This window comes from Falco naumanni, chromosome 9 (assembly GCF_017639655.2).
Source record: "Falco naumanni isolate bFalNau1 chromosome 9, bFalNau1.pat, whole genome shotgun sequence".
Taxonomy (NCBI): Eukaryota; Metazoa; Chordata; class Aves; order Falconiformes; family Falconidae; genus Falco; species Falco naumanni.
In genome coordinates this window covers 53,420,538-53,444,707 of record NC_054062.1, presented here as the reverse complement: position 1 = coordinate 53,444,707, position 24,170 = coordinate 53,420,538, and the positions used below count along the sequence as shown (strand labels likewise).

At 38.9% G+C, this 24,170-nt stretch overlaps 1 protein-coding gene across 3 annotated transcripts in view; it reads right to left on the bottom strand.

Moving 5' to 3' along the window:
• INPP5A (inositol polyphosphate-5-phosphatase A) overlaps positions 1 to 24,170 on the bottom strand; it is a 262,018-nt gene that overhangs the window by 114,378 nt on the left and 123,470 nt on the right. For all 3 annotated transcript variants that reach the window (XM_040606001.1, XM_040606000.1, XM_040606002.1), the window contains exons 5-6: positions 8,071 to 8,134; positions 2,757 to 2,860 (exon numbers count right to left, since the gene is read on the bottom strand). In XM_040606001.1, coding sequence (XP_040461935.1) covers positions 2,757 to 2,860; positions 8,071 to 8,134 — 168 coding nt within the window. The remainder of the gene's footprint in view (positions 1 to 2,756; positions 2,861 to 8,070; positions 8,135 to 24,170) is intronic.

The window sequence follows — 24,170 nt, the reverse complement described above, 5'->3', positions numbered from 1 at the left end:
CTGTGATCTATGATAACAACCAATTTCTCACTATGTGAAAAAAAAAATTACTCAGGCCTGATAGACTACACAAATCTGCTTTTTTTTAAATGGCCTAACATTATCTGGAGTGTTGCTCCCAGAGGCATCATTTGAGTCTTATGCCTAGCCAAGAGGACCCATAAATCAAGACAGAAAGTTTTGTTAGTTTTATATGCAGTGGGCTGTAATTATTTTGAATTGCATTATGCCTCAATCATTGTAATTACTTTTAGATCATCCTTAAGCAGCAGTAATAAAAAGAAAAGAAATCAGTCTTCAACCATTTCTCACAGAAAATACTGTATATGTGATATGAGCAGTCTGGCTAAAACACACAAGAGCATTGTAAATGTAATATTAGGAAAGATCCGCTGCTCATGCATTCTGTTGTGTCAATTCAAATTTTCAAAATGTGCATTATTTTGTGGTCTTTCAATTAGCATTGTTATTACCAACACTTGTCTAGGAAGAAAAGTGGTGGTAACAAGAATAATTTTAGCTTTAGAAATACAACATTTATATAAGAACCCAAATTATGTCACTGTTAGTTTTTTGACGTTGCTGTACTTATGTCAGCTTGAGAGATTCTTTGGTCTTCAGTCCAAAATAAAAAGAAACAGCATAGTGTAAAAATAATCACAATTATTTTCTATATCATCACATCACATACGTGACTTCAAGTTCATATGAACAATATGCTGGCTTGGTCTATGCTAGGTTGCACGCCAAGTGAGCATGGAAAGTCACACACTGTAAACACTGATGCTGCTGTTATCTGCATTATTGTAGTCCTGGAGAGCCCATCACTTTCTTCTCCCACTTTGTGAAGCCCTGAAATAAAACCAGCCTGTGGCACAAGTCTTGCCACAACACCATTACAAGGAATTGTGCTATGTGCAGGAACAGAACTAACCTTTAAGGTGCTTCAGGGATTTGTTTATATCTTAATTGCGAGTGTGGATTTTATCTTTTCCCATTTACTCCTCCTCCAGGTAAACAGTATCCCTGACAACAGCAGAACACGGTGCTTTCTCCTTAGAAAAGCCATTTAAGGTGGTGTAACGAATGGGAACAGTATGAAGGCATCAGATCCTCAAATGGCATTTAGCTGCATCTTGGGTTCTGGACCTAATGGTTTCTAAAGCAGTGCTGCAGGCTGCGTTGAATATGGAAGCTATTGCTCCAAATACAAACGTGGGAACAACTGATCCCTGAGCACTCAGAAGAAATGAACACAAACCCTGGTCCACAACAGTGTGGGAAAGCCACTAGACTCAATTGTTTGTCCAAGGGACTGTGAAGAATTGTGTAAGAGGTGGTAATAAATGACGCTGAACAAGTTACAAATTTGCCAGTCTCATGATGAAACAACAGCAGTGAAATAACGATGGAAATAATTCTTCCTGGGTATCAATGAACAATCCATAATTTGGCCTATTGCTGTTAAGTGTGATAGCAGCGCTCACACACGGCTGTTCAGTGCTCTCAGGACTACAATCAAATCATTCAACAGCACTGTTCATTTCCTACTTATGTTGTCAATCACCCATACTGCTACAGTTTATTGCTGATGGAGGAGAAAAATAAATACCTCAGTAACCACCTGAAGTTCCTTCAAAATGATATAACACTTAACTTCAAAGAAGCATTTAAGATGTTTATTCACAGCAGGTAAAAGCTAGTAAAACTATGTCAAAGGCAGTTTCCCTTCCAGTATAGAGATACAGAATATAAAAATAAATAGAAGTAAAGAAAAAGAATAACTTACATCCCATCAACCCTGTAATTATTTATGCAATGCTCTTCCAAGCACATGAAGTATGTAAATATCTCTAAGTGTGTATATTTACAAATTTAAAATTAATTAACTTCATCTAGTTCTTCCTTATATTAAAGCAGTAACATGCCTGTTTGATCCACAAATGTTAAAGAAATTCAACATATTTATTCACTCGGCTTGTAGTAAACACCAACCGTTAAACACCTATGTTCTAGATATTCTTAAGAAACTAAAAATGACCAAATTAAATTAAACATCGAAGAGAACTGCAAAGACTACAACTGCATGTGCAATTGCACTTGCAGGTGCAGTGGAAGAAAACCCTCAGCTGTCCTTGTGTTTCTGGGTTTGACAAGACCTTCACCTTCAACTTCAAACGTGCAGCATTCCCCAGCTCTCAAGAGAACAGCAAAAAAGCAGTACAAGGGCAGCATCGGAGGGAAATATCAGTATGTTTTTAAGTAACATGTATTCCCGCATCACTGAGAAAGCACCTTTTCCCTACATACTTGCAGTGTCCGCAGCAGTACCTGGCTGTACTGAACAGAAACCAGCATTGCTCCAGCCACGACTACAGAGCTGCTGCTGCTGAATACAAATGGAACCTGTTCAAAGTAGCATCTCACCCTGCCAAGGAGTAAGTCTCCCTGAAACCGACTTGCAATTGGCACTGTGTGCTATTTCTTTGGTTTTAAATACACAAACAAGTCTTTTCATCACTGTCTCCATCCTTCACAAGGATGTCCTACTATATATACGAAGAACTCCATTTGAATTTGGTAAATCCATGGAATGACTTAAAACATAGAGGTGACAAGAAACCAACAAACAAACAAACAAAAACCCAAGACTTAGTTGTGACCTTATTTACATTACTGACAGGAGCTACTCAAGTAATCAGAGCAAAGCAGAACCAAACCTAATATCTGGGAACGCTCCACAAGGTTGTACATACCTCAGGGAAATAATCCTGTGGAAACTTCTCCTTTTCCAGCATGGGCGTGCTTTCTAAAGTGTCTGAGTAGATTTCTTTCCCAGTAACTTTTTTATACTTCTTAGCTAGATATAGATAGATAGATATAAAACATAATTAACATATATACCTTTAACATTATAAGCAACTTATAGCACTCATTGGCAAAGCAGTGACATCTACTTTATAGGTTGTAGGGTCTTAGCAAAAATATGCAAGCACTGAGCTGTTCTGGGGGAAAAAAACAGAAACCACTAAGCCATGTATAAACACACTTTTTATATCACATACCTTTAACCTACACAGTTATGGGTATTGATAGTATTCTTACTATCCAGAGCACTATAAAGTGTTAAAGCTCTAATTATGAACCAGGTCTCTCTACACCCTTGCACTCAAACTCTCTGGGATGGTCTTCCAGGAGATGCCTGTTTGTGTCCTCAGCCAGCATCCAGCAATCTATGCTGGATAATTAAAAGAAAAATTAATTAATACAAAACACACATAGGTGAAAAATGTTACTTATGCGTAGTGATTATCTGTACATTTCACCTAGCAACTTTTTTTTCCCGATTTTAAGTCTACCTACCTAAGCATCAACTGATGCACATCCGTAAAACACAACTGATCACATCTTTTACCTATCAAACAAGTACAGAATCATTCGTTTAGATCACCTCAGCTTTTTGCCTTTTGCTTTAAATCAACAATATTTACAGACATCGATTTAGGTGTTTGGCCACACTTAAATGGTGTGCTGGGCTAGCTGTATCAGTGGGGGGGATGATTTTTGTCACTCTAGAACTGATGGTTCAGTAATGGTGGTGGAATTCCTAATGAAAGATGAGTTGACCACAAGCTGAGCAGCTCGCTGCTTTTGTGGAACTTGTTTTTAATTAACAATTGTCTCTGCAAAGAAAGGTGACATCCTCAAGTCATCCACTGAAGTAATTAGAATACTACAAAATGCTCTGAGACAAAACAAGAAATGTGAAAAAAAGTTCTTCTGTGAATAGAGGAGTGTTTTCCTTTCAGGGATGTAGGAGTGGCAGAGGATAGACTGCACCAAAACCAAGTGGTTTACTGAGTGGTCTAGAACAGGAAAATTAGAAATTTCTCTCTGTTACATCCTAAAACAGAAATGGGGACAGCCAATGACATTCAGGAACAGCAATGCACAACCTGACAAAAAGAGGAACTTCGTTTTCGAAATAATGGGTTGCTTTGCTGGGCAACTTACTGTCCCAGACTGTCAGACTCCAGCAAGACCCAGAAAAAGACTGGATATTCATAACTATTCAAATACCTAGAACTACATCAGGTATCATACATGTGTGAACACAGTGTCAGAGAGGACAGTTGCTAAGCTTCAAGGCCTAACCTAAACAGACTCCTGAGGCACAACTGCCCCATAGGTGCCCATCAGAGGATTTCCTCTGGGTCTCTGCCACGTTTAGAAACAGTTACTGGACCAGACAGAACAGTGGTTGGATGCAGTGCAGCCATCCCCATGTGCATGGGTAGAAAGAAATTTCAGGTCTGCCAGCATCCCCACTACCTCCATGGCAGCCTCCATCAATCAAGAAGGCCAGTAACATAAATTGCCACGTTTCAGTTGAGTGTTCCTTCATCAGGCAAGTGACTGAAAATTATTACAAAAATAAAAATCAGATGTCAGGACAAAGAGGCGTTCTTTTTTTCCCTTATTTCCTCCTGAAATGTTCTGAGCTCATACATGCAGCTCAGTCAACTCTGAATTATTTGTATAGTCACTTGAAAACCCTTAAGAGTAAAAAAAGGGTCTTATTTTTGAATGGCGCTGACATATACCAGGCCTCCAGCATCAGTTCATTATTTCAAACCAAGAAAGTAAAAACTTGCTCTAGTGATTTGCAGAAGATGAACTGGACTCACTCCATTCAAATCCTGTATTGGCTGCTCTGTGGCCCTGCAGCCACCCACCTCTTTCAGATTACCCATTTCTGGCTATCAGCACATGAGGTTGACACGTGGATTTTAAAGCTGGAATGGGTGCTGTGTTTGTGAAAGAGACGTAACGGTAAAGCACATCACTTTCCAAAGTCTTTAATGAACGGTTACACCAGAGACAGAAATAGCACAGACTTTTCAGCCTTAACAATCAATCTATGGATCTATACAACTCATGAACAAGAGGTTCTGCTTCTTGATCCACTTTGTACTTGGTCTGTCTCCTTATCAGGGCAATGTATTGGCATCTAACGGCAAGAACCTGACTTAATTTACCCAACTGCTCCGACACAGGAATCCATGCAGTTATCTTGCAGCTACTGTTAAGCTGGAACTACCAGCTGGACTGCACTTTGACTAGGAATGCCTAAGAGAAAAAGTCCCAAACAACTATTATCAAGAACCTTGAACTGTCCAGTTCTTCTGGATATCCAGTGAAAATACCAAGCAATACAAAAATCTGTCACTTTAAGTTGTCTAGATAAAGTATTTTATATAATCTGAGGAAGCATTTACTGCAATGTAGCAATACGTCTTCAGGGGGAAAAAAGTATCATTCTTTATGTGCCTATCACTTTGAGATCTGGCTCCCACAGGAAGGCTAAACACATATCCTGATAAACTAATGTGGCATCGTTCTAAGTAGATCATGGATGGATGCGCCTCTTTCAGTAAGTTTAACAGTGTCAGCAAAAAGATCCCTATGTCATTCAGGATACAGAAAACATTTGCCAGAACTGTAATACTGAAGGCTTCTGCTGTGAGAATCTAAATAAAAGGTAGCACTTGGCCGAAAGGAGGCACCTTATCATCAACTTACATTAACATCAATGCTAAATATCAACCAATGATTCATTTACATGACTGCTGAGAAGCAAATGCAGGAGGAAAGAAGCATGCCTTCTCATGCATCTCCAAGTAAAAATACTCCTACGCTACTTCTGATTTCACACCCAAGAAAACAAGATTCTTTCTGTACTTCAAAATGGTAGACTGAAACTGGCCTAATACCCCAGTTAGCAACCCTCTCTGTTGGATGACGGCCCTTTAGAACACATAGCTTGTTAACAGTTTAAATTGTAAGCAAACATTTGGGACTCTGAGCACTATAAAAATAGTCCAACACCTTCTATGCTGTGGGTAATAAATAATACATGAAGCTGTAGGAGAAAATTTTTCTCATTATAAAACTCAAATATGTCTTCCTGAGAACTGAAAAACAGAGGCAATCTCTCCCCCCTCCCCCCCCCCCCCCCCCAAGCCTGTATTCAGTCATGTCCAACTGTGAAGTGAATTTTGAAAAGATAGAGTGATGTTACAGGAATATTGAATTGTATATAAACATGTATTTTTTGCATGCTTTTGAGTAGAACCAGAATTCCATAATGATTTTTGTGCAGAGAACGTTTATACCCATTTGGATTTTTCCTCTGATTTAAGAGCTTAATACACTGTGAAAATGTCAATAGTCAAGAGAGAAGAGGCAAGTTTTACATTTCCTCTGAAAGATGGGAGCCTTCAGGGTCGTATTTTACAAACACTATGCTAGGAGAATGATTCTGCTCTACATTAAGAGAACAGCAAGTGACTTACAACGATTCAGTGTAGCACCTGCTTTCCTTGGATTTTATTAAGAGTTTTTTCTTTCCAAGTGATGACTGGGCCAAACATATCTTTATGTGCACGGTGCACACCCCATCTGGCTTTGCTAAGATTTTGCCAAGCCAAATGAAGCACTGAACATTTAAAGCGTTTATTTTCTGGACAAGTGCCTGCTTATTTCTTTTATATCGATTATTTTCCCCTACACTTTTTCTTTCCATACATTTTCTCCTAAAAGCCATACAGCAGTGAATAAGCTGCCAATCAACGATTAATAAACCCAGAAAGCTCCTCTTTTCCTAAAAGACTTGTCATTTCACTTGGTCAGATGTTGCTAGAGCAGCTATGACCATCAGGAGGGAACTTGAGGTGGAATTCAGAGCAAAACTGCTAGTCCTACAGCACTGGTGCAGAGAAGCTGTGGGCTGTGGAATCAAGTTGCAGTGCAGCCACAGTTCACACTGACAGTCAAAGCCACTCACATGGCAAAAGGAACTAACAGTTACCAACAGGGGACCAGGAGGCTCTTCAGTCTGAGGACTGGAGTAACACCCAGGACACTCAGTTTCACAGGCAATGTCGATTTCCTCCAGTAATTCCACCCTGCACACATTTCATCTGATAATACTATCATTACTCAGTGTCTGCAAAACTGTTCCAGTCCGGGAGAAGGACTAGATATGACCCCTCATTACAAGTCCCTACTTCACTATTGAGTTTTCCAGTACAGCCTCTCAGAAATGAAATCTACTCTGAACTGCCTATGATATTGTAGCTAAAGTTTTCCTTCAGCGTTGAAGCCAATGATGACAGGAGGACTTACGTTCGCTAAATCTTGAATTGCTATATATGTAGAGCTACCATTCAAATATGTCAGGGAAGGAAGACCCTGTACCCTCAATTACGCGAGCAGAAAGAATCTGTCTCTACTGAGAACAAAAGTAATGAATCTATATAATTAAGACAATTAGACCACTCCATAGTTAACCACCATTTCAACAGTGTCTCACATTAATGAGATGCTGGATGTATTAATGTGATTCCGCTCAGTTAGCTAAATGAAGCTCAGAAGACTTTTGTATTTAATATACAGACAGTTCTCAACTGAAATAACATAAATTTTATATAATCTTTTCTATATACACCTCAGGAAGCATTCAGTAATTTTCTATGATATTTTTAATATTTAATGTACATAGCCTAGCATTACTTTTAAAATTCTGAGATTTAGCAAGACCTCCAACCTGATGGATCAATGTGGGTTAAAAACAATGACACCCTCCTGCTGACCTGCACTGCTCCAAAGTAATTTAAGCCATAAATCTATATCAGTTGCTTTGCAAAATGACCATCGCTGTTGGACATTTAAGGTCTTGGTCCTATATTTGATCTACATGGAAGAACCTTGTGGCATTCACAGCTCTTTTGAAATCATCAGGGATCTCTATGGATCCAAAGGTCCATCTGCATGGGAATGATTAATGCACCAGTTTTCAACCCGTGGCTGGTCCACTGACATCTTCTAAGAGGTCTATAAAAGGTAAGAGAAGTAAAATCTGTCATCAATGGACTTGCATGCATTATACAGAAGTCCACATATCATGGAAAAAAACTGCTAGGCACCACTGTCAGAAAAGATGACAGAAAAGCTGCCTTGACATATAAAGCCAGTTGACAACTAACAACATTTAATTCCTTCACTTACCTTTAAAATCAAACTGGTAGATGTTTTTCAAAGATTCATGAAGAAAGTAAAAACTTCCTAGAGCCTGCAAAAAAACAACAATAAAATAAGAAATTATAAAAATATCTACTTTGGCTAACTATACCCCAAAAAAATGTGATGCTTTCCAATTAAAAAAAAAAAAAACAAAACAGAAGAAATAAAATACTTATAAAAAGTTACTTTTTTTACATTTTCTAAGATCTATAAAAATATTAATTTCTTTGTTGCTTCTCTGAAGTTTCATAAGCCATTATAAAGAAGATCCTTAACAGCTGACTAAACATGGTAAGGGCACAACTACCAGGTGTACTTTTCCAAATACCAAATGGATGGATGCAATTAGTAACACAGACAAGTGCCTTTCTAAACACGGAACACATCCCCACAATTATTTTATAAAAGCCTGACAATTTCTGCTTCACTTTCAGAGCAAAACAAATGCTTTTGGAGACTGCAGCACAGAAACAAGAGAAGGGTTGAGAGATTCAATAGCTTTTGAGAGCCAAGCACAGGCTTTCCATCTTCCTACTGAGGTTGTGCAGAGTGAATGACTTTGCCAACTGCACAGCAGACTTAATACTTAAAATCCAACAGGAGTGTTGGGAGTATTTGTACATGCTTCTACAGCTTTCCTTGTTCATAAGTGGTTTGACAATAATTATAATGACTGAACCATCTCTGCTGGCCACACTCGGACAGCGATTGCTACTTGTAGCTTTGGTATGAAGCCTACAGGTGAGTATTTTCTCACAGTGCACGGATGTGAAGTGAAAGAATACACAAACATCTAGCAGAGGGGCTTAGATGTTTCAATACATGCTAAGTTTCTTGCCACTGGCAGAACTGATGTGTTTTTATGTATAAGCAGAAGCAGAGTTTAGCACCCATAACAATACATGAAAAATTTGAGTTACTATTGAAAATAAAGTATGTTCACTACAACTCCTTCTGCTGGTCTAGTCCTGAGCAACTCTTCTATTTTTTTTCAAAACAGTGACCAAATTCAACTACGTAATTCTGTTACAGTTTTAATGATTAGTCCATGATAAAGTAAAGGTTGTAAACATAGAAGTAATCTCTACTGCATTCAGGAAAGCTTATAAACTCCAATCTCAGCAAATCAATCTTAAAAGCATACTGAAGTCCACCCGTATTCAGCAAAACATTCATATCTCTTCTTAACAAATACTTGAGTACTTTCCTGGTGTCTGAAGATTTCTGAGATCTCAATCCTCAGACCAATATTAAAGAAAGCGCCTTCTGCAGAGGAGGCTTCCACACTAGTTTTTCCTATCCTGAAACTTAGAAAGTTTCCTTCACAGGGACAATCCCCTTTGCCTTCCTCTCCAGTTTCTTCTTCATACCCTCACAGCAGTGACCCTGCTCCTCTTCCAGTGAATCTCCATGGAGTGGAAGGCTGCTAACCCAGGGTGCTAGGGCCGAGACAGTCCCTTCCTGGCTCCATCTGTGTCATGGCAGCTTTGCCAAGATTTCATTCATATGTACTGTGAGCTTGCTTTTACTTCTTCACAGTCATATCATACACTGTTTTCATCCAGTTAATGAGAGGAAAATTACATGTTAATGTAAAGAGAGTAGAGGAAAATCAAGTGAGAAAGGAAAAAGTAGTGTAAAGAGACTATAGCGGGTTATACAAAATGTATACATTTTAAATGGGAACTTGATGAGCCTTTAAATACATCTGATGCACTAAACAGAAGCTGAGGGGGAAAAAAAAGCAGACTGCCAGTAGATAACCTCTTACTGAGAGGTATAAAAGAAGCAGCACGTTAAACAAAAAGGATGATTTAGTTTCATTTTGTCTTTCACTCCTATAATAACAGAGACCCTCCTGGCAGAGTAGTGTTTTGGTTCAGCGACTGCTGCATTATTTATGAGACACTGCACATCCAGAGATTAAACATTTGCTGATTTGTCAAAAGCACAAACATGAGGTCCTGCCCATCTCCTTGACATATTAGTCCATCCAACAGAAAACAGTCACACATTTAATTGATGAGTACGCTTCCCTGCGACCCAGTCAGCTTCCTTCAGGTCTTTCGGTTTCTTTTTTATAACATGGAAGAGGCAAGTATGAAAATTCAGGAGACACTCTTGTAGAGGACTCAAGGTTAACTACCCTGCAACAAGGATACAGTGCCAAAAAAATACCAAAACCCCCAAACCTGATACAAGATAAAAACATTGCCACCTGATACTTAATTTCAAATTGAAGAAATTGTCATGCACAATAGAAAACACTGCTCTCACTTTCACTATAGTCTGGCCTTTGGATTTAAAAAACAGGAGATTATTCTTAAATAGCAGTATGTTTATAGGGCGTTTTTTTGTAGAGGGAAGTATATCTTGTCTCTCAAAGAGCTAATACTAGATAAAAGTCTTAAAATCACATGCAAGCTACAGGTAAAATTCAGTTGTACTGGAAAATAACTTGCCTAAACTCACTTACAAAGCCCCCAACTAAACCAAAGAAAACCACATGCTGTCACAACTTTAAGCAAATGCCATGTTAAAAGTGCCTGCTTCTTTGAATGCACACAGGCACTGCCCAGAAGCAGCATCATAAAGAAAAAAAACAGAGGGAAGAAAGTTATTTTCAGAATTCTCCTTGATAAAACCAAGTTACAGTGAGGCTGATCAAAAACAGGGGCTTGGGATGGGGTTAGAACACTGGGCTCAGCTGTGGTACCCTTGCTTCATGTGGACTGGTGAAGGTAGTGACATTGTCTGGGTTCATATATACTGCTCAGATGAACAGGCAACTCACAAAATGGTTTTGTATCACAGAATTTGATCCTATGCATAATCGTCTTACATTCCTAACATCAACGCATTTTATAAACATGCAGTTTTATCCTACTGAAATCAGAGCAATCAGTTATGAAGCCAAGTACTTCTGAGTGGAAGGACATTGCAGCTGAGCTCTTAGCTGCTTATTTACTTAGAGAGCTGACCTTAGATAAAAGCTTACAACAAAAGTATTACATCAAATTTAAATAATTTGAATCTGAAATATATATTACAAAAAAGGGAAGTATAAACAGCTGGATGACTTCTCAGTTATAAAATCTAGGTTAATATGATTACTCTATTTTACCAGAAGCTATATTAACTTAGTAGAGTGCATTAAAGTCACGTTCTCTGGAAGAACAAGCGAGAGTCCCTCTCCCCTGTCCTGCTCTTTCTGAATTCTTCCCAGCTGGTCCACCGCTTTCTTCAATGCACAGGGAAAAATCTGACATACATGAAGATAACCCTTTGTTATATAATGTTACTCTTTGGAAATTACTCTTTGGAATCACTATTTGGAAATAGTGACCTATCCAAATGAGGCACAAATAACTTTAAAGACCAGTGAAAATTTAAACCTAGGTGACAGCATTATGAATTACAAAGCTTCTCTATATAACATATCAATAAGTAAGCAAGAAGAACCAAGACACTCTAAAACTCGTTTTATTGAGATGCTATAATTCAATTAAAAATAGTACTGCTACTTGTGCTCAAGATACAACTCTATTTCTGCACATCCTGTTTTGTTCACTGCTCAACTTCTTACTGTTTTAATCTCATTTTTAAAAACTAATTTTGATGAATTATGCAGCAAAGGTTTGGTTTGACAGTCTATGTTTGTAGCTCTGTGTCAAATTGTGCACAAAGAGCCTCTGATAGGGATTAAGTAACACTGTACAGTTTCAGGAACTGATACTACTAACATTAAGATATGCTTTGACTGTGTAATTCTAAACACACCATTGAAAAGAAGCAAAACTAGAATGGAACGGAAATTATAGCTATCACTATCTTCCACATTGTTATAGACTTAATCAGGTTTATGTACATAAATGTTAACTTGTAAAAATGATGGAGTGCAGTTGTAATTCACTGCCACAATGAAACAAGTAAAAAGAAACTTCCTTTCAGGCTGTATTGTCTAGGCCCTTTTGTTGAGGAGATTATGTTATTCCAATTTATTTCTCATTAAATGACAGTTTAAAAATAAAGTTAAATTATATTAATCAGATGTCTAGAACTTTGCTTTATTTTTTTACATACAATTTTAATATTCCTTGGAAAAAGAAGTAGTACCATAGTAGCACTAGCACATACAGTATTTAAGTAATATAATACAGAAACACATTACAAATCATAAAGCACCTCAAACAGTTCAACTTTTAAAAATTTCAAACATAAAGAAAATTATTATTTGTTCCACTTCAGGACTGTTGAAATTGATTAATTCTGCTGTTAGTACAAATTCTAAGCCACGTGTAAACTGGTGCTTTTACTAAAATGCAACCTCAGAAGTGGTGTTATGTGTCGTACCTTACTTTCCTATTTTATGGTACCCCTACGTTAGTGACCGCAGAACAGTGTATCAGCAACTCTGCAGATATGTAAGCCCTCTCTATGACAGTTCTTCTACAGTAGAAGCCTGAAAAATAATATGTACTGAGGGTCACCAAAGTTGACTTTAACATACAGTTGGGGAAGATGCATATTTGGCAGCTGCAGGCCCCCCATGGACAGTTAGACCCTGGACAGATGGATTTGTTGACTTTCATGTCAAGCATTCAGAGCAACCTCATTTCTGGTATTAAGGCTCAGATGCAAGCATGACAAGCTCTTGCTAGCCACTCTGAACCCGAATCGTAGTGGTACTGCACCAAGATATCAACAGAAGATGGTATTTGCTCTGCCATACAGGTAGTGTCTTACTAGAATGAAGGGAGCAGTCACAGCCTTCTCTGCTTGATTTTCAACAGTCTGCAAACACAAACTAGTCGCGGAAACTGTATTTCAGTATCCTCATTGCAGAGTGAGCAATGGATAGCTCACAGCTAGGCTCAGATCAGCAAGTTCTTACTTTCTCAGGCCAACCTGCCAACTTTTGGGTCTGTAACTGTATCAAAATCATCTTGTATTAAGTAATATCAGAAGCTTCTAAAAGTTCAAGATCAGCACAACCTGTTGACCTCAGGTGGTCACAAGGACCGCACATGTATTTCTCTGGACTGCTCAGCCAGGTGGCTTTCTACCCTACTAGTAAAGCCAGGGCAAGATAGAAAGGGCTTTGTCAGTTTGAGGTGCCTACTTCTCTAAATATATACACAATTCAAAGTAATACCCGTGGCCATGAGGAAATACCACACGGTCACTGCTGGTGGCTCTTTTAAAATTTATTCACATTTTGCTTCATAGAGGAGTTTAAGCATTGTAAATAGGCACAAACATGTATGTATATATACACACCATAAATAAACCAGCAAAAAGCATCAAAGTCAAAAGTCAGATAGGACAGTCAAGAGCAACAGGCTGGCCAAGTAGCTTAGAACTTGCAATGTTAAAACTGATTGCCGGTTATTCTTCTGTCTCCCCTGTCCATTATAGCTAATCAGCTTTGCTTTAACACTCCTAAAATTAAATAGTTAGACCTGCACACAAAATCCTACAGGTAGGCTAGGGAAAATTTGTGAACTCCTAGAAACTCTTTCAGTATCACAACCACTAATTGTAGAGTACACAGTCAAACACATTCCTAGCTTTTGAAAGCTTTTGTGAGAATGGCCCTTATTGAAATGTTCAGGAACTCAGTGAAAAGGCCAGGCGATTATCTCACAGCAGTACTGCTATTAACAAAATGCTTTTTTTCAGGACTGACAGAAGTACCTGACTGTTCTTACCATGTGTGCATACAGAGGTGTACTGCCAGCTGCAAGAACAAATAGCAAAATTTAACTTACAGTTAGTGCACATTAATTTGAAGAGCTTTGCAGTGCCCCCCCGCCCCCTCCCCCCCAATGTATTATGGAGGAAAATACAGGTGTCTTCTTCCTATTAGTAAACTGAAGTTACCCGTTCACTGCTTTTATTTAGGTTCCAGAATGATACTCGGTACAATATTAGAAATTTCTTTCATTTTTCCATGCCAAAAGACTCAAGTGGAAAAACTGTTACTGATGGTAAGATAAACAAATTGGTTCTGATGGATTACATGCCTGGTGTTATTAAAAACCCTATTCCTTTGATTATACAGAAATCTTGCCAAAAAAGACTGAAGATTTAAACAGCTATGATTTTTTTTAGCAGCTAATTGGCATAATTTCTTTTTAAAGAACGTCATTTCAACTGCGGAAATCTAATGCATAAAGGAAATACCTGAATAAAAGTTTAATTACTGTACAGAGTAAACATTTACTGCATTACCTCACTGAATGTGATAAAGTTAATATACAAAGATTGCTTTAAATAAATTTAAAATAAATTGCCAATGATGACATAGAAACTGTAATTCATGTAGTCATAAAATCCATAATTAGCTTTAATGAATATTTAAAGGCAAAGTTCAACCCAACTTTTTCAATGTTTAACCTACTATATCAATATAGTTCAAGGAATTCATTTATCATCGAACATGACAATGTCTGAATATTAATTAGCGCAGGGCACTGCTGACAGGAAGCCCTTATCTCTGACCAGTCTTTTTAGCTATGCTGCACGTCAACAGTGTGTTTGTCACGCCTGATAGTATTGATTACCTGCCTGTTTTGCTAACAACAATTAAAAACATATTTTACATATTTATAAACCTGAACATCAAGAGCACATATTAGTTCCCCATTAGTAAAATGGAGTCTATTAGCTGCCACATTTCAGTCAGGGGAAACACGGCAAATGAGAAGTTGCAGCAATTCCACACAGGAAGACGGTAATTTTATGTAAAAACACTGTTATCGGGACTATACGGGGACACCTTATCTGGATTCAGTTATGTTGCAATGACGTTAAAGAGACTTCAAATAGAAAAAGCCAAGATGGGAAATGGTGCAGGCCCCGACATCCTCACAGCCTCCCCGGGGGGGCAAGCAGGCCTCACCACTGCCCCCCAGCCAGGCCCCCACAGCTGGGCTGAGGCCCTGTGCCAGCGTCATGGGGCCACCCATGCCCAGCCGCCAGGGCCACCGAGAGGGAGGCGGTGGGTGCCTGGCCAGCCCAGCCCCTCGCACCCCCAGGCCGGCCCAGCAGCCCCTTGCCACCAGCCCAGCCCACGGGCGGCCCAGCGGCCCATGCAGGGCCCTGCCTGGGGAGCAGCCACGTGCGGCCTGTCCCCCTGGGCTGTGGCAGGCTGAGGGGCTGCTCCATACCGGTGGCCAAAGCTGGCGGAGCACCTGGCTGTCCCTCAGTCACTGGTGTGAGGGGCATGCTGCCACCAGGCCCAGTGACAGCAAAACAGCTCTAAAATTCTGCTAGGAAACAAGCCACAGGTTACCGTGGATTTCTGTGGCAGCTCATAAACTTGGTGAAAACCACCTGCGCCCTAAGTTTGCCTTAGAAAAGTTACTTTTCATGCAATCGTCACTTTCCATGTAATGAAGAAAGGGCACGCTGCAAGGACAGATTGGTTCTAACACAGCTAAATAGCTACCAACAAAGCAACTACAAATAATGAGCGATGTTAAAGTGCATGCTTGTCAACTCTGTTCATAAGCTACTTGCTCCAGGATAGCTAAATTAACACTAAATGTCTATTGTTCGTTCAAGGTTAACAAAACAGGCTGGGTACACAGATCAACTCATTATAAAATAGTCTATCACTTTTTATTTGCAAACAAATTAGGTGTCCAGTAATTTGTCATTTCCTGAATTAGACTTACCAGCTAAAGTACATACAATTAAACTTCTCTTGAGCTTGCCCCCAGACAGGCGTTGCGTACCCGACGTGCAGACAGCCAGAGCCTGAACCAGACCATTTCAAACAATTACACACTACTTTTGTGGCTTTGTATCTCAAGCACAGGTTATCAGCTTAATTTCAGCAGTATTTGAACAATTACACTCTTAATAAAGTGTAGAAGTGAGTGGGCTCCAAATACTCTGTGACAAACTCAGAAAACTCTCTTGGCGCACTGTAACTTTTTTTTTTAATTATTTTTAAAATTAAAACTACCTGCTTCGTTACATGTGACACTCATTACAGTAATTGGGGTTACCTGAGAAGACTAAAACCACTGACAAGATTGGTACTGAAGACTCGCTTATTCCATAAAACCTAAAATAATGTTATATATTGTAATATAAACATACCTATGTTGTAAAGAGGCAACTTGCTGTACCACAACTTGCATGCATAATCGCTAGCATCCTACCAGTGACCACCTCCCAGTTAGTCAATGCAGCTGAAGCAGCAAAGACCACTGAGAGCAGAAGTCTGCAGGTACAGCTGGTGGGGAAAAAAAGGATATGTCTACCTAATTCATGGTCATTTATTTGCTGTAATTATATTAATTATATTAATTCCACACCCTGGTTTTGACTTAAAAAGTTCCAATGTGTTTGTAATCTATCTGTTTTATGGACCTGCCAGTTTCTCAGTCTGGCTCTTGGCTGTACTGCTGCAGCTAGGCAATGAAGTTACATTTCTGACTACTTGGCGCCAGAGGAATAACCTCACGCTTTCCATGTTGCCAGCTTCAACGAGCTGTCAGAACACACAGTGTGATTTCTAACCATCCTCAACTAAAGTTAGTGACAGTCTTTCCTGTTAACTTGTAGTTCAGCAGCACAAGCCGTAACTTTAAAATCTAGCACTGCATCCTCACTTTCTTCCTTCTTACTTCTTCAGAACCGTTTTTTTAAGAGACCAATAACAACTGAAGTATCAAAAGCAATAGTCGCTACAAATTTACGACTCAAAAAATCCAAACACAAAATAAACTCTGGTTTTTTTGTTTGTTTTTATAATAGTTGAATTAAATTTAATTTGGGAAACAACTGATCCTTGAGTGATTATGTATACAGTCTTATAGCTTGTACTATTTATTTCTAGAGTCATTACCAAGATGATTTAGGTATCTTCAAATGGGCTTATCTGTTTAGGTTTCTAAAAAGGCTGTGTAACTGCGTTAAAAATTCCAAGATGTTTAAATCCCAAGTCATTTAGATGCTTAATCAAGAGACCATTTGCACACCTGGTCTTTACAGATACCTCAGAGAGGTTTCTCTGCTAACAGCAACCATTAATAGTACATTCTCAGGAAAAAAACCCAAAGTCCCAGGAGTTTTCATTTTCCTGTTCTGAAGACTAGCAAAATGAGTGATCTTGAGCTAAAATGGTCCACCTCTACTATCTTGCCTTTATAATTTCTTTACTGCATCAATATAGCAAATGAAAAATCATAATCAATTTTAAAAGATGCTTTGAGACTACTTAAGAAAAGAAAAAATTAAAAAAAAAAAATTTGAGTTATGTATAAGCATGTCTGGTAAGTAAATGAGTAATCCGTATGTAACCTACTACATTGACAAAGAATACTTACTATCCCTTTTGATGCTGACATATTTCACAGCAAGATTTAACATTTTAATTACAAATCAATTCAATTAAAAAAAAAATCATACAGAGGTTCTTTTTCTTAAAACCAAGATTACTGACAGACCAAGGAGCCAACATGAGTTAAGGGAAGTGTATGTACGCTGAACAGTTAAAAAAAAGGCCACTTATCATTATTCCTGAGCTCAAAGTAGAACCTTCACAAAGTCATTAATCACACTGTTATTTAATATTTCTATTACACAAGCACTCCAGAGGCCCCCAATCAGGGTAAGAGGCACACAGCTTGGCTCCACACCAATACAAAAGAAGGTTGTCTGAATACAGGATTCAGAACTATAATTCAGGGCCACACTCTTGATTCCTGCCCTAGCAACTTTTTAATGGGCCTGACTGCAAGAAGTGCACACGATCAAACAGCCAAAACCTCTGTTGAGACTCCCCCGATGGTTTAAAGCCAGAAAAAAGTATACTGCATTGCTCAGAATATTCACTGGCTCTTCAGTATGAGAGGAGATAGAAACAGAATCAGAGAATCACAGAACAGTTTGGGTTGGCAGGGACCTTAAAGACCATCTAGTTCCAAGCCCCCTGCCTTGGGCAGGGACACCTTCCACCAGACCAGGTTGCTCCAAGTCCCATCCAACATAAATAAACAAATAAATAAATGAAATCTGGTGTCTATCTGTAAGCACAGCAGACATTATAAGCATAAATGTACCTAAGAAAGAAATATGCACTTAAATACTTAACAGTTAGTTGAGCGTCGAACCTCATGGAGACTCAGACATAATCCCCAAGCAGTTCTAAGTTCTTGACAAAGAGAGCTCAAAATACTCTACATAACAGCCAGATTTATCCAGGAGGTACTGGTAACAGTTCTCAAACTTCGAGAAAACAGAACTTGAGTCTCGCATTGCAGAAGATAATACAGAAGTGAAAAGTATTATTTTTCAGGGAGTAAGCTACATTCTACTTCACATTTATTTTTGTAATCATTTTACGAGTGTAACCAATAGCAACAGAGACCAAAGTAGCACTTCACCTCTTCCAGAAATTCATCCCTTATTCCCCCATATACTTCTACCCTCCCAGTACTGCGTGAGTGAGTGCACCACAAAAAACGTCAAAGGGATGCAGGTGTGGAAAAGGCAGAAGTGATCTGAGCGTGCAGCATGTGAGATAGAGCCACAGTCGGAGACGCATTAGTGCAGCCGCAGAGTGCAATGATGGTGCATCATCTGGAACCACATTAGCAATTCTGTTTGCCCGCATAAAAGGCTTGACCGCACTGCAAAAAGGCCATCAGGATTAAGGAATATGATCCTGCCAAACAGCAAGTGACTAAAAGAGGCTGACTCTGTATCCCAGCAAAACAAAGGAAAGCTGCAAATGAACCACAGATGAGGAGTAACACTGGGGAATGGAAAGAACCATTTAAGCTGAAGAGTAACACTGCCACAGGACAAAGCAGATCCAGAACGAACAAAAATCAATCTAGACTAGTTACAAGTATCTGATAACCATGAAGAGACCGAGTAAATGGAACATCCTTCCAGGAATGTTCCCCTGATCTGCAAGGGGAGAAGGGAGACTGCTGTAAGGGCAAAAATCCTGACTAGTTCTGAAGCAAAACCTGACAGACATGGGTGAGCCCAGCAAGAAGCCCACGGCAATTTCTTTCAGTGTTTTTGCTCCTGCAGATCAGAGGTTTCTTCACTGCCAGCCAAATCCTGGCTCACTCCTCCGGTCAGTAAGTGAGCTGTACACAGGAGAGCTTGGCACAGCACTTGGGGCCCGCAAGCAGCAAAAGGAAAGGTCTGCATGAATCCCCTCCTGCTTATGCACCTGGTGATGTGGGTGATCTGCACCGGGCTTTCACCAACAGTGACCAGTCCCTCCCAACTGGGTTATACAAGACGTGATTTACCTTTGGCAGTGCTAGAGTGGAACTGGGATGCAACTTGGATGGCTTCTGATCAGATGGGCGAGACTGCTGGATGTTTAACATTTTACCATACTCTTCTTCTACTAAAAAAGTGTCGTTTTGTAGGAAACTGCTAAGCTGCATGACTCTTACTACATTTACTTGACCCTAAATAATTTTAATTTTAAAAACTTTAAATCAATTCAGTATTTTGTTGGTATATTCTTACATAAGACACTCAATATGGCAAATTCAATTTGGTGAGGAGGCATTAATGCCCATTTCATTTAGTATTACACAGGTCATCTCCAAATAGGAAAGTACCATGTGGCAAAAGGTTGTATTTAGTGTGTCACAATCACTGGCAGTTGTTTTGTATCTCAAAGAACCTTTGTAACTGCCTCAAAATACGAGATGATTGATTTACAAAGTACCAAATTTCAAATTTCATATTCTAGGACTAAACATCAAATAATTGGACAAAGCTGTCCCCCTGTCTGACCCATCACAATCAAGCCCCTTTCAAGGTTGACTGCCTGCATAAGAAATATGTGCATAATTTCATTTTGTCTCCTGTCCAACATCGAATGTTAGAAGTTAATTAAATTGCTTGTCCATTGTATTCATCCACTTACAAAGTTAATGATATTCTGTTCCTGAATTAAAGAGAATTTTATAAAGCCTGCACTATGGAACCTGGCATGCTGTACACTGAGGAGCTGAACTCTGTCATGGTTCCTGATTGCAGCTCTCCTAATTAGGAAACAAAATGAATGTTTCTGTGTCTGCCAATGCAGAGGACAAGTCATTCCAACAGCGAGGGTAAATGCTTTGTACAATAGCAACTTAATAATATCTCATGTTTGACGATAATAAATTCTGCAGGATTAATAAACCTGTTAAATTTTTAAATTACCATAACAAAGATGAACTGCAGCGTAACAAGACGGCCTTAAAAGAGGGATGAAGGTTTGAGGGAGAGAACAGCATCTTGCAAGGGCATCAACCTTGAGGACACTGAAATCATCAGATTCTCGTTGCATGAGGAAAGGAAGGAAAACATAATGATACGGCAATCTACTGGAGCCAGTGGAGATGCTAGGATTAATAATTTAAACTATACTACTCTTGTACTTTTGTCCTAGATAGAAATATCTGGTACCTGCGCAGCAGTCTTTCTAAGCAACCATACAATCAGAAGTGTAATGCAGTTGCAAATCAAGCACCTGTTAACAGCAAAGTTCTACAGTCCAGGAAAGCTGCTGCTGCCAGTGCTGAAGCCACCATAGGAGTCAAAGATAGAATTAAACACAAAGTCTACATGCCGTGTGAGAAGAAATAACTATGTGGTTGAGTAAAACCTTCAGAATACCGCCCTGCACAGAAGTGCTGCTTTAAGATAATCTTTTCCATATTTAGCAAGAGTCTGCCTTCCATGATTTACATCACTGGGGATACAGTCAATCTTACTTCAGCCTCCCTAATTACTGTTGCCCAGATTACAACCGTGCTGCAGCTGGGAGGAGGACTGCAGCACACATGGACTTGCTGAAGCCACCTCTTGCTGGTCTTGGGCCAGCCTAGCACCGGTGGCAGGAGCTTCAGCCCAGCCTGTGTGAGCAGAGCGGACGTTGGTCATGTTCTCTGGAGATTATCCTGTATTTCGGTCTGGACTGCGTGGCTTTGTGTGAAGCAGCTTGCCACATCGACAGGTCTTACAGAACTGCTCCACCAGGGTCATGCTTCTCAGCTAGACTCCGACAGATATGTTCACTCAGCCAGTGCCTCTGCATGTCATCACTGTCAAAACCTCACCTAAGGTGCTTCCAGATTATGGCGTACGGAACCTACACTGTTGTGCCTTTTATTCAACACAATCATACCGGAAACTCAAGCACGTGGTGGCAAAATAGCAGCCATTTGATACATACAAGAGAAATCCAGTCTCTGTAAAGTAGAGCATGATAGCAATGGTATCTGGGCTGAGGGTAATGTAACCCTCTTCTTAACACCCTCCCTAAACCTATATTCTCAGGCTTCACTGTAGCATATATAAAAAGTCTGAAATCCACAAAAAAAAGCCATCAAAGAAGTAAGGTTTTCAATAACTGTTTATATCACCATAGTTATGTATCGAACAAAAAATACAATGAGAACTGCCCACACTTGAAAAACAAATTCTCTACTGACCTTTACTGAATTAATACAACAATATTTTACATTAAAAAATGGAGAAGGTCTCTCTCCCAGATTTTCTTTGTTATCCAATATTGTTAATACAGAGAGTTGGTATTAAAAATCAGAAGTGTTACTTCACTGACACTGAAGTGTCAGTGAGCAGATGAACCTGATTCGGTGCAATGACTCTTCACTGTTGTACTGTGGTACTCTGTACACTGCCAATTCAGCAAGAGACAAAGGTACATGTTACAAGTTTTTAAATTATTATTGCTAACAAGGGGCTAAACCCAGTATTTCCTAACAGGCTTCACTTCATTGAAATGAAGAGCAGTATGATTTATGTGATTAGATATTCTATGCCCTTGCCCCCTTTGCAGCAGATGGTGCACTGATTCCATAAAGGTATAATGATATACAACAAAGCAGCAATAATATAATGATTTAAGCTTATTCTGTCAGAGTTCATTGAAAATACTTAAAACTGAGTTAGGAAGAATCTTAAAAAAACTTTCAGTGTATGCCAACCAAAATAGTAGCATAAATGAAAACACGTCCAGCATATCTGGTTTAGCAAACGTAAGAAAACATCCGGATTACTGAAAAGAAAATAATTTCCCTGGAATTATACACAATAATTACATGGAGAATAACAGAATGCCTGCTGCCATTTTTCATGTCTTTGTGTACATTTAGGAGCAATACTTTGGGATAATTCATTTTCAACTACGCTCAGCATTTTCTTCAAGCGGTCTTATTTCCAAAATAAGGCTACCTTTACATAATCCAAAAGATATATTACAACTAATGCAACTTTTGTGAATTGAAACTCATTAAATAGCATTGGCAAATCCATAAGGACATAATGATGTAAAACTTTTCTTTATGAAATAAACCAAATTATACTCTTCTAATCTAAATACTATCAAGTAAGTTGATAATTAAATCATGTAGCAAACCTGCCTTGTTATTAAAATCTCTTCAGAATGTCCATGTAAGTTTGAGTATGCACATATATAATACATATTTTTTATATTTATACCTTTCAGAACTTTTCATTTTCAATTAAAATTCTGTAATTCTTATTGGGAATCACATTACATGCATGATAGATAAGTTAATTAAAGGACAATCAATTCTAAGAGATGGCCAACAATGAACTTAAACAGTTTACAAATTACCTACTGTCATTCAACTGGAGCATGCAATGTCTGTGGACAATTACAGAAAAGCTTTAATTGATTTTAAAAATATCAATAATATGGTACAGTTTGTACATTTGTAAGTACCCTGCTCACACAGATCTTTAGAATTAAAGTAACTTAGGACCATCGATGCAAACTCCTGGCACAGTGTAGAGATTAGCTTTGAGTTCAATGACAGGCTGACATCTCTTATGCACCCCAAAATAGACATATCTACATCTCAAATTGGACAAATACTGGGTTTATGTGGTATAATGCTTTAAGCTGATCATATTTTTAAAGGGACATGTTCCTGACTAATCACAATTACAATAATATTTAGCACACTTACTTGAAACTGTTACTGGCATGCAGGTTCCATTGCTCTGATGACAGACAAGAACACATTTCTCTTTGAATTGTGGCAAGCCATGGAGCAAATGGAATTATTCAAGAAAAACCTAGAAACTGTCACCCTCTGATTCACTGGTGACACAGTCAGCAAACAGCAAAACTCATTAAAGATATTTTTGCCTGAACATCCTAAAAGGCCTGAATAAAAATGTTTACTATGGTCTGTTCTTACTGCTTCCTCCTTGTTTTAAAACTGGAAGATCTGGCAAGTGTCAGAGAACCTGTAATGAGAAGCAAAGACCTTTTGCCTGGTCTGCAGCAAAGGTATCTTCTCAACATGGAAATCCCAAAGACATTACTTCACACTAATGGAAGAAATTCCAGCAATTCTGCTGATGTAGGTAGGACGCTTGGTGATATCCCTAAGCAGGTAATTAATTTTGTAAGGTTATCCCTGTATCAGACAGACATCAGATAAACAGAAGTAAGCAAATGCTGGCTCCCATCTTCTGATCTACGTACGCTGGCGAGAGCACGGAGACAGACAAGGCATTCGGATGGATGTGCCTTGATCTGCCAACTCCCTCAGCATGTCAGCTGATGATATCCTGAAGCAGAAATCCAGCTTCACGGTGGGAGGAACCTGGAAGGATACCACCCTCCCTGCTGCAAAAGTTCATTTCACAAAGAAAACACCACAGTTTAGGAAGAAACTGTTAAGAAATATGCTTGCTGTACCTTGCTTGGAACTGTTAATTCATCACTTCTGTTAATGCTTTACCTTTCAAAGTCTCAGATGAACCTTCAGCTATTGAACTACCACAAAGGAATTCATGGTATTGTGCTAGAAACAACATCACAATAGTGCTCAAAGACTTACCATCTTAATTTGTGGGTTTTGTTCCTACAAAGGCAGCATCTGCATATCCATAGCTGACTTAAAAAAAAAGAAATTAAAAAGAAACACAAAACCAAATGTCTCTACAAACCATACAAAGAGCGAGCTTAAGCTTACTTTGTTTGAGTCTGTCACCAGTGCCTCGCTCAAATTCTATTTTTGCCCTTGCTAGCATCACCATATTAC